Source organism: Arachis hypogaea, chromosome 12 (assembly GCF_003086295.3).
Source record: "Arachis hypogaea cultivar Tifrunner chromosome 12, arahy.Tifrunner.gnm2.J5K5, whole genome shotgun sequence".
Classification (NCBI taxonomy): Eukaryota; Viridiplantae; Streptophyta; class Magnoliopsida; order Fabales; family Fabaceae; genus Arachis; species Arachis hypogaea.
In genome coordinates, this window is record NC_092047.1 from 15,207,249 (window position 1) to 15,233,904 (window position 26,656).

At 34.8% G+C, this 26,656-nt stretch overlaps 1 protein-coding gene across 1 annotated transcript; it reads left to right on the forward strand.

Moving 5' to 3' along the window:
* The first annotated feature begins 79 nt into the window (after positions 1-79).
* LOC112726979 (uncharacterized) lies at positions 80-24,330 on the forward strand. Its single transcript, XM_072208172.1, has 14 exons — positions 80-104; positions 882-982; positions 7,047-7,061; positions 7,147-7,228; positions 8,550-8,635; positions 20,667-20,762; positions 20,878-20,999; positions 21,608-21,670; positions 21,924-22,090; positions 22,369-22,382; positions 22,892-22,974; positions 23,168-23,235; positions 23,345-23,426; positions 23,836-24,330. Coding segments are annotated over exons 1-12 (855 nt in total). The 3' UTR covers positions 23,169-23,235; positions 23,345-23,426; positions 23,836-24,330.
* Positions 24,331-26,656: the final 2,326 nt, after the last annotated feature.

Genomic DNA, 26,656 nt, shown 5'->3' on the forward strand with positions numbered 1-26,656 from the left:
CGCGTATATAGGAGCTACCCCATCATCCGGTAGTGCCGGCTCATCATGCTGTTGAAAATCAGGAATCGGCTTAGGGGAAATGTCCCACTTCGGTGGAATCGCAGGTACGTAGTCACCAGCTAACTCGGGCTCATCAGGAATGATAGGCTCAGGCGCCACCACATTCAAGGGTTGAGCTGGTATAAGGTGTCCGGAACCATCGGAAAAAGGATGTCCAGGTGCGTTAAGGTGTAGCCAGGATAAGGGAAAGTCGTAAGGAGCATTGGGGTCAAAAAGCGGACTAGACAGAGGATGTTGGAAGGGACGCTTTCATAATGCGTAACGTCTCATACGAGTCTCTGCACTCAAAATGTAGTAACCATAGTACACTGGATCCTCGTAAATGTATAGGCCTTCGACTTCATAGAATATCACGCTCGTTTCCATCTGAAGAGGGAAGAGAGAGAAGGGGATAAGAACTGGGGAGTTCTTAGTAGGTCGGGGTTATTAGTTACATTCATTTATTCGGTGTCGATTAGTAGACGAATAATAGAATACAGCTAAGCAGTAATCAGAAGATAAAGGTAGATAGAGAAAATAGAGTAAACAGAAAGTAGAACACAAACAAAAGAATACAAGAAAATAAAACACAAACACAGAGAATAGAATACAAACAAAGAAGACATACATTCATACAACAATCATAACAGAGGAAATGCACAACCAAGTATGATGCATGTCTAGCCTTAGTGCAGGTAATGAGTTCATTTATCGGTTTCTACCCGCTCCCGACGTAACCCGAAGCAGCTGAAACAGGTATAGTTATTCCAATAAGCATAAGTACATTTCTCATTAATCGACGTATGCCATCATATCCTTTGTAAGTAGACTCTGCTTTATAGGTGGCGGCAATCCAGCCGTGTATGAAATAATTTCCTCTGCAAGTGATCCCAGGTTATCAGTTGCAGATACAGCCCTCAATAGCTATGTGGCACTGGAAAACGTTCTATGGTGGTACCACTATCTATCTGACTGCCTCAATGCAGCAGATAAACATACAAATAACTCTGGAGTTGCCTTAATGCAACAAATGAATAAACAAATATCTCTTGGGTTGCCTCAAGCAACAAATGACCTTTCAACAGGTCCTCTGCTTTTTATCATACTACTCTTTTCTCTTTGTCTCTTTACTTTGCTCTGATTTCTCTGTTTAATATATGTATTTAAAGCTTATGTAAGTTTGTTATGAATAGTTAGCCTGTCCCAAGTATAGGTTCATTAAGTCTATACTGAAACAGTTTAACTTTTCATATAATACCTAACCCTAGCCGCAACTCAAGGACTAACTATGTTGCCCTAGTTCGTTCGCTAGTCTCTGTCTGTTTTTTTTGTCATTAAAAATTTACAGACTTTTTCTTTGATTTTTATCTCTTCTTTAACTTTTTATTTTTCCTTTATCTTTGCCTCACTAACATGTTATTACCATGCCCTAAGTGTTTTAAGAAGGTAATTATGAGATTCTGTGCATCAAGTTGTCTTTCTAAAACTTTTACGAAAAACTGCCTTTTCCGCATTATTTTATTATTATTTATTATTTTATTATTAAATTTTCAAAAATTACCCCTTTTTAACTTTTAACCTTTAAAATTCACTTTTTACCACCCGTAACTTTTAATATTTCTACTTTAACCACCCTAACTTTTGGTAATTACAAAATAACCCCTCAAACACCAAAATAATTACAACCTTGCCCTTTTTAAGATCAAAAGGTGTTCTTCAATGTTCTTCACCATACTCAAAGTGTTCTTCGTAAATTCTTTAGATTCTTTCTCTGTTTTAACCCGTTTTTCAATCTTTTCAGTAACCGATTTTTACCAAAATTCATAATAAATTTTCAGCTACTAAAACCCCATCTTTTTTACATGATTTTAATACAAATTGAACCCCAATTTAAGGACTAGGGTTTCGGTTTCCAGCTGCACTCAAGAACACAAATTTATAGCTTGAATTTCATCAAATTTTCAACAAGAATCACTCATATAAATCATCAATTTCAAGTACAGCCAAACCATATCATAATCACACAACTCAAACACAATCAATCAAGATTAATTTCATCAAACCCTACCTGGTTTTGCTACTCCAAATTCGGTTATACTCTCAGGTAGTCCTTAAGTACTTTTTTTCTCCTAAATCACATCAAGAACAACTTTAAATCCACAAACCCCCAACTAACCGAATCTCACTCAACATGTTAGAAAGGGATTTCTCACCTTAGACTTGCTAGAAATTAACGTTTCTTGGCCCTCAAGTCAAGTTAAGCATGATTTCTAAGGAAGAACATCAAGAAAACACATGTTTAAGCATGTTTCCTTGAAACTGAAGCAAAAGGGAGATGGTGCGGCCAACTCACCTTGATTCCAGCCTTGATAAGCATGTTTCTTAGTCAGATTAGAATTTTGATTTGAGTTTTAGTTCAGCAGAAATCAAGCTTTGAAGATTTGGAACTAAGAACTTTTCTCTCTTGGAAATTTCGGCCACAAGGTGAAAATGAACCAGTCTTGGGGGTTTTGGGGGTGTAGGGTGAGTTGTGATTGGTTTTCTTGGAGGTGGATTAAAATAATATTAAAATATCTCAAGTGTATAACTACTAAAACTAGATGTATCGGAACACTTGTAAAAACATCTCTAAAAATTATTTTCTGAGCTACTAGCATAAATGACACTAGTAACATATTTATTATGAGAATAGAATATTTATGATGAGGCCTTAACATTGCTAAAGTCATCAGAGAGTGCTGGTGCTAAGCTGCACCAGTAAACTGTGAACCCGGTTAAACCGATTTTCTGTTTTCAACTAAAACAGACCAGGTAACCTTATAATATAATTCAAGCAGTTTCTAATACTAATATAATAATAATATTATACTATTATCTCTCTTATCTCATGAATCGGGTCCGGTTCGTCAAAATGAGACTATTTACGGAAATCAGAATCAAAACTCCTAATCGATACGGTTCAAAAACTAGGTTCTTCGCGATTGCGTTGTCGGGCTTGTCTCAACTAAGGTCCTGAGTTAAACATAACATAATGACATTGAAGATTGAGATGCTTGATGATATAGCAGAGGTGTTCTCTTTACTGATCTTCCAGAGAGATCCGTACCTTCAGAAAAGATCTCGTGTACTCGAAAATCGAGGTTGTTACATTCAGACTCCCTGAGAATGCCAAGATGGATCGGGTGAAGACATCCATGGAGAATGGTGTTCTTACTGTCACTATTTTCAAGGCAAAAGTTAAGAAACCTAGTGTTAAACCCATTCAAATCACTGGTTAAACAATATACGTTTCTTAATTCCCCCTTCTACTTTTCAAGCATGTGTTTGCATTTTGTTGTGAATTGCGATTGCATAATATCTATGATGTTCATGTCCCTGAAATATAAATCATGTAGTAATGGTAAGTAAGAAAGCAAGATTATTATGATATGAGATGCCATCAAGTAAGTAGTACGGGAATGGAACTTTTTTTTGTGGCTGTGCTTTCGAAACCTATCCATGATGAAAATCTTGAAACTAACACTTAATGATGATGATTATGATTTTTGATGATTAGAGTTTTGTTTAATTAAGAATTGTTAGTCAATTTTTTTTGGTAGAACATTATATATTTGTGTTTTGATCTATTTAGTTACAAATTTTGATGTTTTAAGTTATTTATAAATTTTTATTGATAAATTATGAACAATTTATTATATGAAATTGTGAAATTTTAAATTTTATTAAGTTAAAAATGATTGAATTTAAATATTTAAAATTATATATTAAATTTTTAATAATTTTATTTAAAATTTATTTAAACCGATTGAACCTCCGGTCGAACTATTAAACAAGTGAACCAGTTACTTTATCGGTTCATTGATTGATCTGGTTCTCGCAACCTTGCTTCCATCTCAACCAAAACACAAAGTAACCGAATCAATTCTCTCTCTTCTCTTCTTCTTTCTTCTCTCACCTATGTGAAGCAAAAGAAAAGCAAGAAAAGAGAAGTCTGATTAGGATTGAAATTAAAGAAGAAAAAGTAAATTACCAAAATCAAGCAAGTCAAAAGTTAGGGTTCAGAAGCTAAGATCAAATCAAGAGGTGAATCAAAAAATTCTTTTTCATTTTTATGCTTCATTGATAACTTGTCGAAAATGCTCTCTTCCCACAAGCACCGATTTAAAATTTTGAAGTAATTTGAAGCTATGGAACTCTGCTACAAATCAAAGGTCAAGAAAGAAACTTGGAGTCAAAGTACAAACGAATGTCTCAGATCCTTAAAGAAATTTGAAAAAGGATGATAGAAAAGATGGTAGGTATAGATGCATGTATGGTTCAATCACTGCTGCTACTCTTCTGCGCCTTTGCTGTTGCTGATTTTGGAAAAGAACAAATCAACTGTTCAAGCTAAGTTTCAAGCTTTAGATGCTTTACTCCTTTATTAAAGGGGGTAAACGGCCAGAAATTAGATTAAGGAGTGAGCATACAATTTAGGTTCTTATAACTTTCTAGCTATCCTTTCTTCTCATTCATGAGTTTATATTAAATTTTCTGTTATTTAGCGTTCATTTTTCTTTTTTTTTTTCCAATAGAAAAAGGCATTAAGTGAGGAATCAAAAAAATTCATTGAGAAAAAAAGGTAAAGAGAGTTATTAGATAAAAGCCAGAAAATTATGTCAAAATTTTTTTGTATGTTTTTCTGTTTTGTACATATAATCCTGTGAGTATTCTCTTGCTAAGTTGAGTGACCACTTAGTGATTGGAAGTCTAAGAAGTGAACCTAACCAAATATAGCTTGGGTAGAAGCTGGGTTTGTCCTAAATAGGATTTGGTTAAATCCTAGAAAAATTGGTATTTGTAATCCTATTAAAGATAGTGAAAATTTTACCATTATTAAAGAGAAGACTGAATGTAAGTCACATTACACATGATGGCTGAAGTATGATACATAACTGTGTGATTTTTTCTTTTCTATGCTCTTTTGATTTTCTGTGATAAGAGACAAAATAAAAATGTCTCATACTTTATCTATTTTTCAAAAGTTACATCTATCCAAAAACAAAGAGTTATTCTGTTCTTGAATGTATATTGTCTCTTAAATTTTTACTTGACAGACTAAACAACAACTAAATTCTTATTCTAGTCAGAAAAAAAAAATAAAAAAAAAGTCATAAATTCAACTTTTTTTTTTTCTCTAGACAATTTACAAATCTTTATTTAATTATATTATAAATCCTAACTTTAATCATATTATAAATCCTACTATTTTAATGCCCTTATTGGAACCACACTCAAAAGTAAGCTGGGAACATAATAATGAACATAAAGTTGTAAAAAACTGAAAATTGCCTCTCCAAAAGAAAGAAATAAAAAATAAAAAATAAAAAATAAAAAATAAATGAAAATTGGTCCGCCCTTCACACTACTTTGTATTATGAATTGTTCACCACTTTCACACTACTTTCAATATTTTATTTTTTTTCTGTAAGACTCCAAAGTCTCCAATGTATCATTATTCATTAACCATAAAGAACACCAACCAATGTGTGCTGCCAGCTGATATGAATATTCAGAACAAAACCAGTAGTGGGGGATTAAAGAGAGAAAAAAGAAAAAAGGAAAGAAAGAGAGTAGAGATTTTAACTTAATTTATTTCTAATGTTTTATTCTATAAATTTAATTTATTTCTATAAGGATTAATTATTAAAGCTTTTAATGTTCACACAAGAAAAAATAAATAATATATAATAAATGAAGAAAATAGATATAGCCATTATGTATTGATAATATTATTTTTAAATGATCTTTATAAAACCTTTTTTCTATTACCATGAAAATAAAATAAAATTTTATTAACAAGTGTCTTAATATCCTAAAAGACACTTTTGAAAGAAATAAAAACTTATTGAAAATTAACATTTTTTTATAATTTTAATATATTTTTAATATATTAAATACATAAAGATATTATTGTTATTTAATTTTTAGTGCTTTTAATAGGTGCTTTTATTATATAAAATAATAAAGATAAAATACAATTAAAAAATTATACAAAAATAAAATGACAAAATTAATCTATCATGTGATAATATCACATCCTATAAATAAATTATTTTAAATTTGAATTCGGCTCCGCTCGTTCAACAAACTATTTTATTAGTATTATAATTTGGACGTGTGATTCATTTAAAATCTAAAAAAATATGAATATATTTTAATGAATATATTTATAAAAATATTTTTTAATTATTATATTTAGATACAATAATATAAACTTATTTATTGATTGATTATATTAATTTAAAAAAAAACATATATTTTTTAAAAAGATAAAAATTTTGACTTCTAAAAAGATTTTTTTTTGTATTTTTAGTTTTACTTAAAAAACTTATCAAAAATACTAAAATTTTAAATTTTTTTTTTTCATTTAATGGCATCTAAACATAAACTATGTGTAAATTTATAAAGACCGAGTCAACTTATTTTAAGCAAGGGCAGTGGCAATTGAATAATGAATAGTGGAATGCGAAATGTGTAAATTTATAAAGACAGTGTCAACTTCTATGCTTCTTTAACTACATATTTTTGTCATTGTTGAGTATGCCGTTTAATATTTTCCAATATTTTTGAAAACCGACCAAAGAGATCTAAAAATAAATTTAAACTCCCCATCATTACTCTTCTCTTTAAACGTGAAATAGTTAACACTAAAAAAAGACGACTCTTTTATATATTGGATAGCTAACTTATAAAACTTAAGTGTAACGAGTCAATTTGATTTATTATTTTTTTTATAATTTTTTTTTTCGTTTTTCGACCATCTTCCATTGAATAAATACCTTTAATATATTATTTTAAAAAATTCTCATCTTTTATTATACTATCTTATTTGTAGACATCTTTATATTTTATTTTTAATAATTACTAAAATATATCCTACTACCTTTAAAAAAAAGTAGTCAATAATTTATTTTAAACGTAAAATAGTTATATACACTAAAGACCACCTTTTGTATATTGTATAGATAGCTATAAGACTTGTAAGTGTGTAACGATGGAGTCAACTTATTTTAAGCAAAGGAAGTTGATGAGTAGTGTACTGCGAAATCAAGTATAAATTTGTAGGGGTTCCCGTTAGAAGATGCATACAAATTACAAACTACAAAGTTCTCCAACCCTCCTCCGCTCGTATTCCGTTTGCTAACTGGTAAGTTACTCATCTATATGAATCGTAATAAGAATTTGTAAGCTTAATCAGAAGTGTAGTAGTTAAAATCTTTTACAATAAATATTTTTGAACATTGAGATAAGAATTGTCCTATATATAGTTTAGATATGATATAATTAAAAATATTAAATTTATTTTTATCTTAATTATACTATAATTTAGATATGTTTATTAAAATGAATAATCTTAGAGAAAATCCGTGAAATTATATTTCTCTGCAAGAAACAGGAATGAGAAGGGATATTTTTCTGTTATGAAAAATGAAAGAGGAGTGTTAGGGGTTAGTAACTTTTGTGATTTGTAGCCATCAAGTAGGGGTGTGCATGGCCCGGCCCGGCTCGAAGACCCGGTCCGGTTCCGAACACTTTAAGGACTAATTTGGTGTGATTTCATTGGGTCTAGGGTCGGGTATGGGTCTCAAAAATAGACCCGGTCATTATTTCAGGTCGGGTCCGGGCCATAGCTCGGGTCACCCGAAATCGGCCCGGTCATCATACATAATTAATATTTTGTGTTATTAGTGATGGATGATGGCTATTATTATGTGAAATTTAAGTGTTGTAAACTTTAATATTGTGTTATTAGTCATTATATATAAGACTATAAGTTAATATTTTATGTTTAAAATGCATAAGACTTTAGACTAATGCATAATCTTGTATTATTTGTATTGATTTAAATATTTGGTGTTATTAGACAATATTAGTATTGATTATGGTTATGCTTTAATTTTAGAGAAGAGTTGGTTCTTATTATATTTTTCTAAGTAAATTTTACCATGTCAAATAATGATTGGAGTCTTGGAAATTTGGATATTTTTACATGCTAACTTACAAGAAGGTATCAAGGTAATATAATGTTAACGGCCTGGTTTTCACCCGGTTTTTACCCGGTATAATCGTGGCCCGAAAGTGTATATGTTTCATCGGGTCTAGGGTCGGGTTCGGGTCTAACAAATAGGCCCGGTATATATTTCGGGTCAGGTCTGGGTCACATCAAACCCGGTTTCACCCGGCCCATGCACACCCCTACCATCAAGTAGCCATCAATGATGATTTTAATGGTGTGAGATTTCATCCAATGACTAGGGATTATTTATTTTTTCTTTTGCTGGTTACATGTTGGCCAGAATTTAATAAAGTTGCTGGCCTCCTAGACTTTTTCAAAATAAAAATGGAATAGAATAATATTGATGACATCCATATTCATCGTTCACTGCCTGTTATATTGGTCGCTTTAGGATCATAGTACCTTTCTTTCTTGTTAATTGAGTTAGCATTATTATGTTCCTTTGTTTCAGGTTGTTGGTTTATTAATTTGCATCCATATATTGTCACAAAGGGATTTACTACCTATCCCTGGTGGTGCAGTGTCACAGTAATTAAGGTGAGCTCGGTAATCATACAGTCATACATCAGCTGCTTCTAGATGTGCTATTTTAATTACTTTTGCTATAGTATTGATATCTGAAAGCTTTTTCCATTGACAAAATAACTTAAAAAAATGAAATTAACCTGTGTCGTTACTTTATAAAGTGACAATTATTAAGTTTATTTTTGTTATTAACAGCAGTGTGTTGTGTATGTTAAATACTCATAATACTATCATAGTATGTATTTGTATTAGAATTTTACTGGTGAGAAATTTGAGTAACAATATGTGTCAGATTCTAAGTTAAAAATGTTGTCACCAATAACGTGCCAAAAAGAAAATTTACATGTTACCTATTATCAATCATTCTTATAGACATAATATTCATATTAGATATTGTAATATAATAACCAACCATTTGGAATGAGATATAATAATATAATATTTTTAATATCCAATTTAGATATTGTTTGATATAATATCCAATTTTGAATGGATAAACTAAAGCTGACTAGAGGTCATTATCAGTTGATCGATGATCGAGGCCGCGATATGCCTATACATATTTCTACACTTCCTTTTCACCTCACTTACATAATTTAAATCAATTTGTAAAAGATAAAGTAAATTAGCACCATTATTAAATGCAGGGATGTATATAGTAAGGGAGAGAGAGATGGGAATAATGGTTAAGATTTCATTCATTTTTATAGAATGATGCGTAAAAGTTGTCGTGAGTAGCAGCTAGCCATTAATATCTTTTCTGGTTATGCTAATCAGGGATAAAATTCAGAAACGAGAAATGCTAAAACAGAAGATTCTCTATTCATTGAAACGTTATTAATTATTATACATAGAAGATAGAAAATAATAAGAAATAGTTAGAACTCAATGCTTGTCTTATCCTGGTTAGGGAACAGTGCCGAAGCAGAGAATGTCTCTCTGCTCTTTATCTCCACTCCCAGATTTACTTTTCGTTTCTATCTTTATTTTTTGCCATAAAAAAATGTTGTTTCTCATCTTCATTTTTCACATGATCCTATTTTCTATTTCTCTTATCATTCTCACTTATTATTAATTTTCATAGGAATAGAGCTTAAAGTATTCATCCTATATAAAAATAATAAAATTTTATTCAAAAAATTTAAACGATAAGATGATGACTTTCAAAAAGAAACACCATGGCAAGTCAGAATAAGAGCAATAGATGAGGTGAGGGACGTGGCAACAAAGACAAAAATGAACACGACGACAGAGATATGGAAAAGAACGCCACAAATATAGAGAACGACGCGGTGAGACTGATGGAACGGTGATGGGTGACAATGCAATGAGATGGGAGAGTGATGAGGGGGTGGTTGTAGATAGATTGGACGGAGTATGAATGACGTTAGGAATCTATAAATTACAGAAGGGTTATGCAAATGAAGATTAGGAATTTTGAGTTTCTCTCTCTTTTTATATATATATATATATATATATATATATATATATATATATATATATGAGAAATAAACTATTAGAGACAATTAGATAAATTTATAAATTTTGAAAATTAGCGGAGATGAGACGGGGATCTCCATTCGAGATCGTCCCCGCAGGGATCCCCGTATCTTGCAAAATTTTGCCGTTCCTAATTTTGGTTGATCTTTGCGGCAATCATTAAAGATAGGATAGTGAAAAGAAATGTGAAAAAATTAGAAAAAGAAAAGTGTATCTATTTTTGAAAAGTATTTTTATACAGTGAATTTTATCAAATTTTTTCTTAAATAACATTTAATTTATTTTTTACAATATATTAATTTTTAAGTAGTTGATATTTTGATCTAATTATTAATTATATTATTAATTTGAGTGACTTAAATTTAATTAAAAAACAGAGAAACAAAAGAAAACTCCTCTAACTTAAAAAATAGATATTTAATCCTGGAAAATTACTTTTGGAATTAGGTCCATATACTATTGAAGGTAGTTTAATGATTCGGGTTTGAACATTAATTGAATACTTAGAATAAATTGTCTGAAAATTAAACAAGCTTAGTCTATGAAAAGGAGAAGATTTCAAGGCTTAGATTTATCTTTATTAGATATAGAGTCGGTAGAATATAAATATACTGATATGGAATCAAATAAGAAATCCGATTGTGCTATCTCATCAGTGTAAGCTTAGTTGAATTATTAGGAAGAACGCAATGCAGATGGCAATGGAACGGGTAGGGACAATTTTTTATTCTATCCAATTCTATTTTGTCTTATAATAATTTGTACATAATTTGTTTCACTCTTATTTGAGGATAATAAAAAATTAAATCCTAATCCATTTCTGCGAGTACCTATTCCGTATCTATAATTATTAAAATTTAATAAATAAAATTAAATTTTAAAATTTATATAATCATTATCACATACATAACATAAATTAAAGTAAAAATTTTAATATAATATAATATTATTAATTATTTTACTAATTATTTTACATGTATTATACATATTATATATTAAAATTATATATATATATATATATATATATATATATATATATATATATACCAGGACGGGTATTACCTAAATCCGATCCCATTCCGTTTCACCCAAGAATCTGTCCCACTAAAAATCTGCTCCGGAGCGGGACGGGTAATTACCCACCCTAAGTGGGGTAGGCGCAGGGTGGGTACCCGCATATTCGAATAGTGTTGCCATCTATAAACGTAGTTATAGGAGTTTTCTCTTTGTTTTTTTTTTTTTTTTCGATTGGCGAAGAAGATTTGAGGATGGAGGAAATTGTTTATTAAAATTTTAAAAATTATAGAAAGACTTATTTTAGATAATAAATTAATTATAAATTTATTCTATTATAATTAAAATATAAATTTTGATTAAATTTAGGGAATTCAAATTTTTAGTATAATTAATAATTAAATTAAAATATCAACCAATTAAAATTTGACATATCATAAAAGATAAATTTCATGTTATTTAAGAAAGGATATATTAAAACTCACCTTTTTGCAGAATTTTTTATTTTAATAAATTAAATAAATGTAATATTATCGAAATAAATAAATTTAAAAATTATTACCAAAATTCGTCACTTTCTATTATCTCCTTTACACTGTAAACGAGATAATTTTATACGTATCTTGTTTATAGTGTAAACGAGATACGTCCAAAATTTTCTCGTTTACAGTGTATACGAGATACAGTGAGACAAATTTTTAGCAGCTATAAAAGGATGTGTAACCCTTGGCATTCTTCACACACATTTTATAACTTCTTTTGTCCTGTTTTTCTCAAAAAACAAGGCAACAATGACCAATAACACCGTATACATAGTTGTGTGTGTTTACTCCAATTGTCGTATGAAAAATAGCGACAACAGAGTGATATTTGAGTGTGAGAATCCGATACTGTTGCGCACTCAGCATGTAAGTACGTTGTTCGAATTGAAGAGTTTGATATTGAGCAACCTCGGTGGCATAGAAATGAGGGAGGTCGGAAGGGTGGGGTATAGGTTGCTGGCACCCATGGGTAATGGAGTGTTCCGGTTTTGACTATTTCGACTTCTAGGGGACAAGCATGTGCGACTCATGTTCGACATCTATGGGAGAATCATAGCGGAATAAGTGATGGAGTTTTCCGCCGAGGTTGGAGATGCTGGTCGTGGTGGTTCTGAATACTCGACCTATGTACAGGACGACCAACCTCTTGCACCACCACCCATTCATGTCGCCATTCTAGTGGCAGAGGTAGAGGAGGGTGACGAAGAGTCAGACGAAGATTACGTGGTGGATAGTGCCGATAGTGATTCTTCTGAAGGGGGTGATGAGGAGTTTGTGCCGGAGACGCCCGCTGAGACTGCGGCGCGCCATGTCTTGCCTCTCCCCACCCTATTCCGGTGCTATCGGTAGTACCAATCATACATTGGATCTGGACGTCATGCATGAGAGAAATCCATTTTCTAACACGAGGGAGGAGGATTACAACTTAGACAGTGGGGTAGAGTTTCGGGTCGGTCACAGATTCAAATGCTGAGATGCAGTACTACAAGGTGTGAAGAACTAGAGTATTCGCAGGAGTGCTGAGTATCGGGTGATTGAATCGGACCGATTAAAGTACCATGTGCAATGCTGTCAAGATCCAAATGGGAGTCCATGGAGTCTCCGTATTGTCCTTCGACAGTACTTCAGATACTGATGAGTTCAAGTTTAATTGAACTTTTGAGTAGTTTTGTGCAATATATTAAGTAGTTTTGAAATATGGCTGAACCAATGTTGTTTTATTGTGCTAGGGAGGTCCGGAGGGTTGGTGGAGCGCATAGTTGTTTAGCACCCACCATGTTCCAAGACCATCGACAGTTGGATAGCAGTCTCATTTGCAAGGTCATAATGCCATTGATACAGTCCAACCCCTCCGTCAGCATCCCGATCCTTTAAGGTGCGGTCCGAGCGAGCTATCACTTCAAACCCTCCTACAGAAAAGTGTGGATGGCGAAGCAGAAGGCAATTGCACAGGAGTCATACAACAAGATGTCGAAACTGCTTCAGGCACTGTAGAGCTATTTTTTCCAGAACTATTTGTGAGCTACGGGCCGGACCGTACTACGATGGATACCTTCTGGTACGCGACTGTAGCATGTTTGACAAGGTATTTTGGGCTTTCCCATCTTGTATAGAGGCTTTTAAGCATTGCAAGCCATTTGTTTCCGTTGATGGCACGCATCTGTATGGTAGATATGGTGGAATGTTGCTTATTGCGGTGGCACAAGACGGCAACAGCAACATCCTGCCTATTGCTTTTGCCATCGTCGAGTTCGAGAGTACCGAGTCATGGTTGTTCTTCCTTACTAATCTGAGACGCCATCTCACCCCCACAAGACGGCCTGCTGGTTATCTCCGACAGACCGCAGGCCATCAAGGCCGCCCTCAGTGCCGATGATAGTGGTTGGCATCCCCCAAGAGCGTTCTATGCTTACTGTATCAGACACATGGCCGCGAACTTCATGACTCGTTTTAAGTCAGTCGAGGGCAAGAGATACCTTATAAATGCTGCTTACAGTCCAAGCAAGGCTGGGTATGAGTGGTACATGGATGCCTTGAGAGAAGTTTTCCCGGTGATGGCGGATTTGGCTGGTCATTTCAACAAAGAGATTGGGCTGCAACATTGCGACAATGGATGGCGGTTTGGTCACATGACGACAAACCTGTTGGAGTGCATCAATGTAGTTCTTAAGAGTACACGATACTTGCCGATTTCTGTCATCGTGCGCATTACGTACAAATGGTTGCAGAAGTTGTTTGTAACTAAGGGCAGGGAGGCGCAATCACAGCTGGCTGTTGGAAACCGCTTCTCCTATAGGCTAATGGCAACCATTGAAAAGAATAGAGAAGGTATCACGAAGATGCGTGTCACTCATTTTGATAGGCGGGCTTCTGTGTTTGTCGTGGAGGAATTGGAGCCGTTTGAGGGTTGGTTGCACGGTTCTTTCCCGTTCGGCTATCAGTGGGCACGTGTGACTGTGCACTCTTTCAGTCTCTCCACTACCCGTGTCGCCATGCGCTTTTCGGTTGTGCTGCCGCTAGCATTGAGTGGGCCCCATATGTGCATCTAGTTTACAGACAGGAAGCAGTGTTCAAGGTGTACGAGATGGAGTTTCCACCGATATCGGACGAGTTCCTATAGCCCGAGTGGTATGGGACGATGCTACGTCCTAACCCGGCCATGCGTCGGAAGGCTACTGGAAGCCCCGTGTCTACTAGATTCTGGAATGACATGGATGAGGTCGAGTGACATGAGAAGCGGTGTAGCCTCTACAGGCAAGTTGGACATACTAGAAGGGGTTGTCTAAATCAACCCACAGGCGATGATTAGTGTTGAGAGTACTTTTATTATGGCAGTTGTTGACTCTTCTTGGTGTATTTCATCCTTTTATTGTCGCAGTTCAATCTGATTATAGCTAGTTCATTTTATTGTAGTAGTTTTGTTTTAGTCTGGTTGTATTCATATAAACTAGTTGTTTGCTTTTATTATAGTTGTGTACTTTTTTAATACTTGTAGCAAGAAAATTTTATTCATATAAAATTGTTTAGATGTAGTTGCTTGGCACAGTAAATACCTCTACCGTCTCGTATCAAAATAAAAACAACATCATTATAAAGAGACAACACATAAACAAAAAGATGAGGGTGATAAACAATTACACCGTAATAAACAACTACATTATAAAATACATAAGTTCGCAACAAGCTACTCGAACAAATAAAAAAGACACACCTACAACATTAACATCAATAATAACACATCACCGGGGGCGAGGATCCTGATAGTGGCGCCGGTGCCCGGTACCACACAGTGGAAGGTGAGTCTGGCGCTGCGGTCGGGCTGGTCGAGGGTCTCCCATAGGCATGGGCTGGATAGCAGGATCCTGTGGCTGCTGCGGATGGTATGGTTGAGATGGGATGTTGACACTTCCGGGGTATGGAACTGTGGCATACTGATGTAATTGAGGTTGAGGGTGAGACGGTGGAGTTGATGGAGGGGTCACCTGTGGCCGTGATGAGGTCAGCAACATAGCATAGTCGTAGGACGGAGGGCTCGCATACTGGGCACCCGGTCAAAGACCCGCCCCTACGAAGATCTAGTTGTTGGAGATATCGGTGGCATCCAGGACGAGGTCTGCCCGGGAGCAGATGGATGCTGATACTGTCCGACACCCTGCTCCCTGCCAGTCCGGAATGACTCGGCTATCCGCCGCATTGAGGCCGAGTCAGCGATGTGAAGCTAGAAGGCATCATTGAAGAATATCTCATTAACCATCTGCTCCTTCTGATGTCCCCGCATCATGCCAACTTGGCGGTGATGTGTCCCAGATGGCCCGATGCTGAGGTCCTCTGGATCCGGATGGAGGATGCAATGCGTGGGCTGCGGGAGGTGGAGGAGGCAAAACCAGAGGTGAATCCTCTCTGTTTGATGGGATGTCTCCATAATCTTCCTGACAGTCGAACTCTGCCTCCTCGTCGGACTCTATGTCCAACCGCGCTCGACGAGGCCTGACCCTCTCCCTTCTAACCCCCTTGTCAGGTTTGCGCTCTCTAGCACCCCTATCCCTCCTAGCAGGTCGCTGGGTATTCGCCCTAACATTCCTCGCATGCCTACACCGATCCGGCACACCCCGGGGTAGGTGGAGATCGTCCCTCAGCTGGCTGGCAGTTGGTTGTACGTCAGCGGGTAACTCGGCGAGCCTCAGATCCTCCAAAACCTCCTCGCCTGACAGGTGCCTAACACAGCAAGCCCCACGCCACCAATCATAATACTCCTGGGTCGGCATGGTGTCAAACGTGTGCTAAATGGAGATCCTATGACTAGGATAAAAAATGCTACGCCAACCCTCGTACCAATCAGAATGTCTATCAGGCCACCACACATTCTCACCCCGGCCAGTGGATGTCAGGAACCTGTCAGAAACAACAAAGACAAGTAAGTAATCTGATGGGGTTGACTGACACACATGTGATGATTGTAATAACTAAACTCTAAACTCAGGTAAGCAAAGATAAATAAGAAATCAACGGTACTTGTCAAGGTTGACTGGGGCGACAGTGCTCTCCATCGAACTGTCGCTTCACCCGGTCAACCTGGTGAAACTACACAATATTGAAGTAGACAAGGGGGCGACTGACATCCATGTCCCCCACTCCTCCTCCTTGTCGAACCAAGGAGGGAACAGAGCCTGCAGAGTAGGGTCGTCGTACGGTGTTCATACAAACTGAGAGAACGGTAATAGAACTAATAATTAGCATGACAAAAAGAAAGCAACATAAAGGACTAAAATGAAAATGCTATGGTTGTAAACGTGGTGCTAACCTCATCGAATCGTAACCGGTCGATCAATACTCTCCATCGTAGGACCCTGCTCTCATGCTGATCTCTGCTCTGTTGCTGCAGTCCAACTAACCTGACACCAACCAAAAGAATAAAAACAGTTCATTATGCATCAGGTCGTAAGGAGTTTCAAATTGATAACTAAATACAAAAATAAACATTTGTTACCTCGCAGCCGTAGGATACATGTAGATCCCTCTATCTGGTGGACACCACTGGAAAAATCTCTGGTATATCCAGGACATCAACAGCGGAGTGCAATTGGCGATGTCTGTGATGCCTCGGTGTGCTGCCAAACACTGTGACTGGCACGTCCAAGCCAGTACGGCCGAGCCCCAAGACAATGCTCGGCACTGCCCAAAGTCCACAAGAAGTGGGAGCCAACGCAGGTGGACCAGGTTGTTCAACTTGTCTGTCATCAGATAGCCTCCGATCAGTATCATAATGTAGCACCTGGCATACTGTCGGAGGGTCTCTGGGTTGTCTGTAGGGGGCATCTGGCGGACACGGTCCCGCAGCCAAACGAGCTTCAGCATGAACGACTCCTTCCTCTGCGCCGCCTGCTGTGGGGCCACCGGAGGTCTGGCACCCAGCAGCCACTCCACCAATTGCCACGTCTTCGTGTGGTACCACCTACCGAAGTCACGGAGGCACCCCAACTGGGTCTCCGTGTGCGCGTAGTCCTAGGTGGTATGCCACATCCTGCAGGGTGATAGTGGCCTCACCCCATAGGAGATGAAACATGTGAGTCTCCAGACACCATCGCTCTACGAATGCCATAATCAGGAAATTGTCGAATGTGAAATCCCTGAGGGGTACCGTGTCACCGAATCCAGCCTCAACCAGATACAGAACGATGGCGTCAGATCGAGGAAGGGTATGACTCACTCCCCGGGGCCATAGAAGGCGAGGCCTCTGATAAAAAAAATTATATTCAAGATTATCAAGAAATAATTTTAAAACTTTTATTTGTTCTTCGACGTTTAACGGTCCTCGTATGATCACTGAATCTTTAAATAGGTTTCTATATTTTTTTTTGTTAAATTATTACGTTGTTTTTTAGTTTTGTAATTAGATTTTTTTAGTATAAAAAATATTAAACTTAAATAAATATTTTCTTCTAAATTAAAGATATTTCTAATTAAGAACATATTTAGATCTTTCATTACATATTTTTAGACAAATATTATTGTATTAATTTTAATATATTTGATACTAAAAAAACCTAACTATAAGATTATCAGTAGTATAATAACTACATTAAAAATTATAAATCTCTAATTATAGATTTTACGAAACTATAACAAATAAAATAGAGTTCCAAACTAATAATTATGTAGTAACAACCTAATACAAGTGAAATGAATTAGAGTTTTAAACTAATAATTATGTAGTAACAACCTAACACAAGTGAAATAAAATAGAGTTTCAAATTTCTACCAATAACCTATTTTTAACACTACAAACTATATTCTAGTTTTTTTGTGACTACCCTAACCATGACTACATACAATAATATATCTATATGAGATTGCACAAAATTCAACACAACATAACTAACCTGAAAGTCGACTGTCCCGACGTAATGTGAAATCTCGTTCAGCCTGTTAATGACTCCATCGTTTTCCGCTACGCGTGCCATCGCAGTATTTGTCGATAATATGGTCAAAAAAGGGTAAAAGAGAGGAGAAAGTGGTTGAAAATGTCAAAATGGGATCGAGTCAAACGCTGTCAACAACATATATTTATAGTCACCCACCAACCTTATCTTGTTTACAGTATAAACGAAATATACACGTGTCACATCCACGTGTCTTATTTTATTTATAGTGTAAATGAGATAAGAGAAGACGACAAATTTCGGTGGTAATAATTTTTAGATTTATTTATTTTTGTAATTATTACATTTATTTAATTTATTAAAATAAAAAATCCCCTTTTCGCATAGCATCTAAATTATGTCGTGTTTGACAACTAGTTATAGAAGGAGTCATTTAAAGTAGTTACTTAAATAATTGTAGACTAATTAAAAATTATTGAATTATGAAAAGATGCTTTATCATTTTGACAAAGAACTAAACCCTTTAATTTTTAAGCTGAAAAAAAAATATTTTCTTGTAAACACTTTATTTAAATTGTTTAATTAGATTTAATTACTTTATAGTTTATATGCTCAGTTCTTATATTTTTATCAAAATTTCAATTGGGTAAATTTTCAATTAAATTTTTACTAATCATTACTATTGAGAAATTAAAAATATTTGTTTCGTCTTTGGCTTTAACAAAAAAATATTGATATCACATTTTCACATCACTCGTTTGTCTATTAAGAGCAAATATTGTGCAGCTATATATGCGGGCATGCGGCAATCAATAGAAATAAAATTTTCTCAATTTTTTTTTTCTCAAATATAATATCTATTTTTATATTTTTTATTTTTTATTTAAAAAATATATAATAAAAAAGTTATATTTACATCATTACTTGAGAAAAAAAATTGAGAGAATTGCCATCCCAATTTTGTGTATTTATTATAAATTTCTTATTATTCCTTTGATTATGGAAAATTAAGTTCACTACTAGAAAATTAGTTATTACAGACGGATATTTCCGATAGATTTTATCCCATGGAAATATAGACGGAATTTCAGAAGAATTTTTTGTCGAAAAACCAAAAAAATAAATTAGCATAAATTACAAACGAAAAAAAAAATCTATCAATAATTTTGTCAAAAAAATTAATTATTTTTCGTGAAAAATAATTACAGACGAATTTTCCATCTGTAATTAAATGAACAAAAACACTATTTTTATTAAATTATTACAGACGAAAAAATCCGTCTATAATTTAAAATTTTCCCTCGAAAATATTGAATTAAATATCCCCACCTTATCGAACTCCATTCACACCACACATTATCAAACGAGCTTCTCCTCTCTCAGTCAAGGCGTCAACGAGCTGCTTCTTGTCTCCACCGCTGTCGCCGCCGCTCGCATCGCACGAGCTCCTCCGGCGCCGCTCGCATCGCACGAGCCCTTCCGACGCCGCTCGCATCGCGTTGCTCCCTTCGTCACCATCGTCGCAGAGCCCTCTCCGCTGCTCTCGTCGCGCGTCTGCTCCCTTCATCGCCATCGTCGCAGTGCTCTCTCCGCCACACAGGTTATCTTTTCAACAACTATTATATCCATGTTTTCTGTGACATATATTCCTAACTAGGTTTTCCGATCTGTGATAGCTTGATCTGATCTATGGATTTCCTTTTCTTTTTTTTTTTTGTTGACATAATCGTTTCTTATTCCAACTCATAAACCACTTCGAATTTTCCTAAATCATAAAAACCCTACCAAAATATGAACTAGAATTAACCCATAGAAGGTGGAATCAGAGCCTAACAGCATTGGTGCAGGTTCATGAGTTTATATTCTAGTAGTGGTGGTGCAGCTTCTAGTAGTGGTCATCATCAACATCAACATCATCATCATCAAGTAGTTGAAGAGGTTTCAGTGCAAAGGGTGAAAAAGGAGGAGGTTAATGCAAAGATATCAGCATGGCAGAACAACAAGATTGCAAATATTTGTTTACTGGTCTACTGGTAAAAAACCACAATTAATTAAGTTTACTTGGTGATGATGAATGTATAGGCAAGGAGCTTCTTAACATTGCTGCTTTCGATTTATTTTGTTACTGGAAGTGTAATTGTGGCATTTTCCCCTGACAATAATCCTATAGTGTTCCTGTCTCATGGTTAATGAAACTTGAATATACAACACAATACAAAGATGTGAAATAATGCGGCCAAGAAGAGATGACGATTTCTAAAAGTGATAGAGAAAAATTATGATTTAAAATTAGTAGATATCATTGCATTGAAAACACAAGAAAATGCACTTGTGTTTAATTATAATGGCATTTTCAGTTACACGCATATAAAGATTCAAAATAGAAGTAAAAAAAAAAATTGTGAAAGTAACAGATTCTGCGTCCAACCCGAATACATGTCTGAGTTTACTTTCATAGCTTCAAGATGAAGTATACATTTTGATTAGTAACTTTATTGCAATTGTAACTTTCATATCAAGCTGAAGTGTTCTTGCAATTGTAACCTTCTAGCATGCATGATTAGTAACTTTGATAAATCTGAAATGTACACACTGACACACATGCAGTTTGTTGCTGGATCTCAACCAGTGAATGCTTTGGCATTTGTTGTTGATGGACTTTATTACGGAGTATCAGACTTTGGATTTGCTGCATACTCTATGGTAATTATCTAGTTCAATGATCAAAAAATAGTTAAACATTTCACATAATCACTCTATCTTACTTTGTTTCCATTTTTCTGACACTCTTGGCCCTTTATTTGGCTTTGATTTGTAGGTTCTAGTTGCACTGATTTCATCAGTTTTTATATTGGTCGCTTCTCCGGTCCTTGGACTTCCCGGAGTGTGGACAGGATTGTTCCTTTTCATAGTTTTGCGTGTTCTAGCCAGAATTTGGAGGTATTTTAATTCATTAACACAAACATTTCTTAGAGGTTATCTACTTGAAGTCCTTGTTTTTACTGGATCCCTTCAGTTTCAGTTTTAAGAGAATTTCTGTGATTCACTCCTATTGGAGAAGAAAAGAAGTTTTATGATCATTTATTTCTATGAATAGTTTATTGTTATACTTAGATTTTAACAAGAACTAATTGAATGGTGGGAAATTAGTTGCACTTTTAACAAGATCTATCTAAGAGAGATGGTTTCCACAACCTTATTGTGATGCTGATTATTTATCCCAAATATTCCATTTGATTCTATTTCATTATTCTTATCTCATTAATTGTCAATCATAGCAGTAGTTCAAGTGTGAAACTAGCTTATAGTTTTCAACTAAAAAGATTAAATGTTTTGGAATCTATCTCACACACATTGGTTAGGTTGGGACCCATCCCTTCCCATTTTAGTGTATGATCACTTTAATACCATACATGTTCAATGCACTGTTAATTGATTCAAACTTGCTTTTATTTGATTAATTAATAAATAGTAAAAATTATAATGAATTCAATCATAAGCAATATAGCTGTAACATATTCTAATTCAATAGTCTTCTTGCCTTGCAGCTGCTTGATGAAAGTCCCAGCAATGGATGAATTGGTTAAAATCAGTATCCTGTGTTACTGCAGGTAACGCTTCATAAAGTCCCCATAGTTTTGGTTAATCATCCTATAGTATTGCTCTAAATTGCCCCTTGCAACCTCCACTGCTCTTTCTTGAACCATCTGTTCCCTCAAAAGCCTCTCACAATGCTCATTTCTTGAACCATCTGTCTCAATTATTGCATATCATGATGAATTGGTGTTACTCTTCTAATGTTGTGAGAAACTTATTTTGTACCTGATGAAAGGCTAATATTACCCAATCTCTTGTTTTAGATAGAGTCAAGGGAAGAGAACTAAACTGGGAGAAGAGATATGACATTATCATTGGGACAGCTGAAGGATTGGTTTACCTGCATGAGAATTCAAAAACTAGGATAATTCAAAGAGATATAAAAGCCAGCAACATCTTATTGGATGCTAAACTTCGCGCCAAAATTATATGTGGTAATAAATCTTGTTTCTTTTTATTTTCTTATGATTATGGAATGTCATAAAATACTAAAGAATTTTTCATTGAGGTGCAGAAGTGTGGCAGCATTCCAATTAAGTCATGGACAGCAATTACTTTTTATTGGTTCATTTTTTTATTCTACTTTTTATTGGTTCATTTTATCACCGTTCAAATTTTTATTCTACTTTTTGTTGGTTCATTTTTTTGAAATTTGGTGAAGGAAAACATAAATGGATTTGATAAGCTTCAACCTGTGATAAAGGCCTTTTAGTTTCCGATTTTCAGGTTAGTGTTGAGCATCATAGTCAGCCCTTAACATGATTTTGATATCTGCAGGAAAGAGCAACTGAACAGGTATTGTCATTGTAGTGATTTAATGCTTGATTAACTACGAATATGCCATCAATGGTCATGTTTGAATCTAACCATTATTTCCTACACGTTAATACTAGGGAAGTTACTTGTATATTATATATGCACATTGTGATAATAAGGAACATATTATGATGGTCTTCATCTTGCTCAACGGCAAAAAAGTGTAAATGTGTTCATATATAGGCATTTTGTTTATGTTCTGTTTCAATCAGTCATTATGGGGTTGAAAGAGAGATTTCAGGAGGTAGCTAAAAGGAATGATATCAAAGCTGTAGTTTTGACTGATTCTATTTTTTTTAATTTATTATTAGAGATTTGTTCTTGGTAGTTGCTTTGCTTCATACAGCAGTGTGATCATTTGATTGTAATAACTAAGACATTTGCAAAGTGTTTTGATTTTTTGTTCATGTTATGATCAGGCAAAGGTGGAAGATTTTCTGGTGGGTTTAACATCAGTGTTATGCAGAAGGTTCAATTCTTTATTATGTCTTCTGTGGAACTGGTGAGTTTTCTTCTTTCTTTATTAATAGGTGATGCTTCAATTCTTCCTTATGTCTCTGTGGAACTGTTGGTCAACTTAATTGAAGGTTGTAACTTATCTTTATGCCTACCTGAAAGTAGAAACTGCTTCAATTTTTATTTTATGCAAGTGTGATCATTGCAATATTATTAATTAGCGTTCTTGATCACCGTAGATTCGAAGAAGCCTGTTGTTGCGGCAGTACAAGGGCTCGCTCTTGGAGGTGGCTGAGAGCTTGGCCTGGTTAGTCATTGGACTTGAGAATGAGAAGCATGCTGTTTGCATTTAGATAGGCATTATTGTCGATGCGTCTTAATTATTGTGTGAAGTGTGACATCTTGATATGTTGTAGGGATGCCACTCCCGCATTGCTGCTCCAGGAAGTCAACTGGGACTGCCAGAGCTGACACTTGGAATCATTCCAGGATTTGGAGGTAATCAGGCATTTGAATTTATGTGTTCTGTAGTCTCAATTAGGATTCTTGGAAATATATATAGCCACAATATAATATAATATATATGATTTATGCAATTGAATAATAGCTTTCTGATTAGAAAGTTGGACAGAAGTTTTAAAATGGTGGACTCTACCAATTAGGTGATGGAACCAGCCTCTGATTTATTCTTCACAACAGGAAGGACAAGAAAACACAACTCTTTACTGTTTCTGATTTAATTTAATATCTACTTTGCTATATCACATCTTATTTCCAAGCAGAAATAAATATAAATGTTACAAGAGTTGTTTCTTTATTCAGCTTTCTATATTATGCAGTTCTTTTTGGCAAAATCTGCTAGAATATATTCCTAGAAATAATTAAACAACTTTTTCATGCATAATAGAATTGATTGATGAGAAAATCAAAGGATACAAAGCAGCCAAAGCTCACATGCAAAACACCATCTGCACCCAAACAATCTTTCCCAAGAAGTTATAAAAGTTGGAATGGGTAATTGAAAAGGCCAAGAAGGAAAAGCTTAAATAGAAGAGATGAAATGAGGCTTATGTTAGCTATTATGAGAAGGTTAAAGCGTCAAGTAGTTCTAGTGCAGTTCCACTACCACCGCTACCGCCGCCACCCTCAATGTCTTTGGATGAGGACTATGATGATGATGAGGATGAAGATGACACTGAAGACTATAGCTGATAGTTTTAGTATGGTTGAACAATATACTAGGAATTATAATTGATGATCAATACATTTTGTTTATGTTTTGAATTATATTGACTTGCTTGTTTATAGTACTTTTCTTTTAGTTTGATAATACGATGAATTTGTTTATTTTTTGAAATATTATAAATATTCGAATACAAATTAGATAAAAATTTGTATTAAATTTATATTTATTTTGTATGAAAATAAGTTTATTTTGTAATTAGAAAAAAAAATTCTATTTTATCTTACTGACGGATTTACAGACAGATTTTCTGTCTGTAATCAGAATGCAAGATAATTTTCTAAAGTTCAAATTACAGACGGAAAATCTGTCGGAAAATCCGTCTGTAATTACAGACAGAAAATCCGTCTGAAAATCCATCTGTAATTACAGACGAAAAATCTGTCTGAAAATTCGTCTGTAATTACAGACGGAAAATCCGTCGGAAAGTTCGTCGCCTTCGGAAAATGGATGCAGAATTTACAGAGGGAAAATCCGTCGGTAATTGGTAAAAATTCGTCGGTAATTTTCCGATGGAAAAAAATCCGTCGGTAAATAATTTCCGACGGGGCTTTTACAGAGGGACAAAATCCGTCGGTAACAAAAAATCCGTCTGTAATAAAGACTAAATCTGTCTGTAAATCTGTCTGTATTAATCCATTTTCTAGTAGTGGTTGTTAAGTAATGTTGTAAAATTATACTCGTTAAGATTTTGGAGACCACTTCGATAAAGGCATTAAAAATATATTTTTTAAGATGCTTACATGTGTCATGATATTATTGGATATCTTTACATTATTTTCATTTTGAAATTCATTTCCGAATCCTTCATTGTTTCCTCTGACATTATGCCCTTCACCTTCATCATAATCTACAATTCAAGCAATCCGTTCGACTTGTCTGACAAGACGTTCGAATTTCGATTCGTGATCAGCCATTATAGGGTTCAGAATTGTGGTCATTTGTTGAGTCAATAAATTGACTAAATCATGATGACTTTCCTCCACTTGCTGTCGATATACTGCCATTAAATTAGCAGCATTTGAAGTAGAACCCACATTATAATCACGAGAATACTCAGAATGTTGTTGTGGATTTTGAGTGTTATTCACTCCACTTGTATTCCCAAAACGAATAGGCGGAACAAAACCACCTATTGGAGGGGTATAACCAGGAGGAAGACCATACGGAGGCCAACCAGCGGTTAGTGGAGGCTGATATGGTGGCAAGGTGGCACGTGGATGAGTATTACGTCCCATGTTTCCAGTTTAAACAGTCGTGACTGCTATACTTTCAATCCCGATTGCAGCTTCCGAGCGTGAATTCATATCTGCTTGCTGCATAGACACTGGTATGCTATCATTGGTGGACGAACCACCATTCACATTTGACATTTCATCAGCCATGTGAATGATCTTTTCACTTCGTAATCGCATACACTGGATAACACCACAAAATACTTATTTGACACACGTCGATTTTTAAAAACTTTTCCACTGGGCGTGCCAATTTGTTTTGTCGATTTTTAGCAAATCGATGGTGATCGATATCTAATGGTCTGGGAGCGAAACCTACTCCTCTTTGCAGGTACTAGTTTTCTAGAAGTGCATCAAAGTGTCTTTGATTAGAGTGGGTTTATAAATTAGAATAAATTTAACTTTATAAATTGAAAAGAAATAAGAGAAATAAAGTTTTTCGAAAGAAAAATGAAAATAAAAAAGTTTGCATTGAAAAATAAAAGAAAGCAATAAAGATGCCTTCGACTGGGTCAAAGGACTTTTGACTTGAAAATTAAAAGTGCAGAAATGTAAATTGAGTAAAGAAAATTAAAGAGATGCTTGAAGGATAAATTTACTTGAAATGTAAAGTTTACAGAAAGATAAATTAAAAGAATGAAAAGATGGAAGGAACCCTATAGAAAAGTTACTTGATTGCAGACTCAGTAAGTCCCTAGGATGTGAGTGTGCTTGAATGTTTTCTGAGTAAAAGTTCCAACCCCAATTCCCTAAGACTTCCTAGTATTTATAATCTACTTTTGGTAACCGACAATTAATTACAATTAATTACAAATTTACAACTTTGAAATACTTTCTCCTTGGTAACCGTTCCCGCCTAAACATTTTCCATGATCTTCTCGTGTGATAGAAGCCACTAACTTCTCCACTTCCATAATTATTCGAATCACTTATTCGAATAACTTATCTCGATTACCTGACTCGAATACCTTATTCGATTTGACTTGCTCGACTTATTGAAAGGCCTTAAAGTCGAATCGTGTTAAAAATCCTTCATCTAATGCTTACACGTGTGTCTTTTCGAAAACTGCTTATGCTTTCGTCCGCTTTATCAATTCGAACAATTCACCTTCATCGAAAGTATTTTTCCGATCAACAACAGGAGATTTTTTTCGTTTTATCTCTAAAATCAGAACAGAATAGAGTAGGAAAGGAAAGAATCAGACAAGCATGTATTCTGATTTGGTTTTTCTCTTGTGCAATAAAATTTA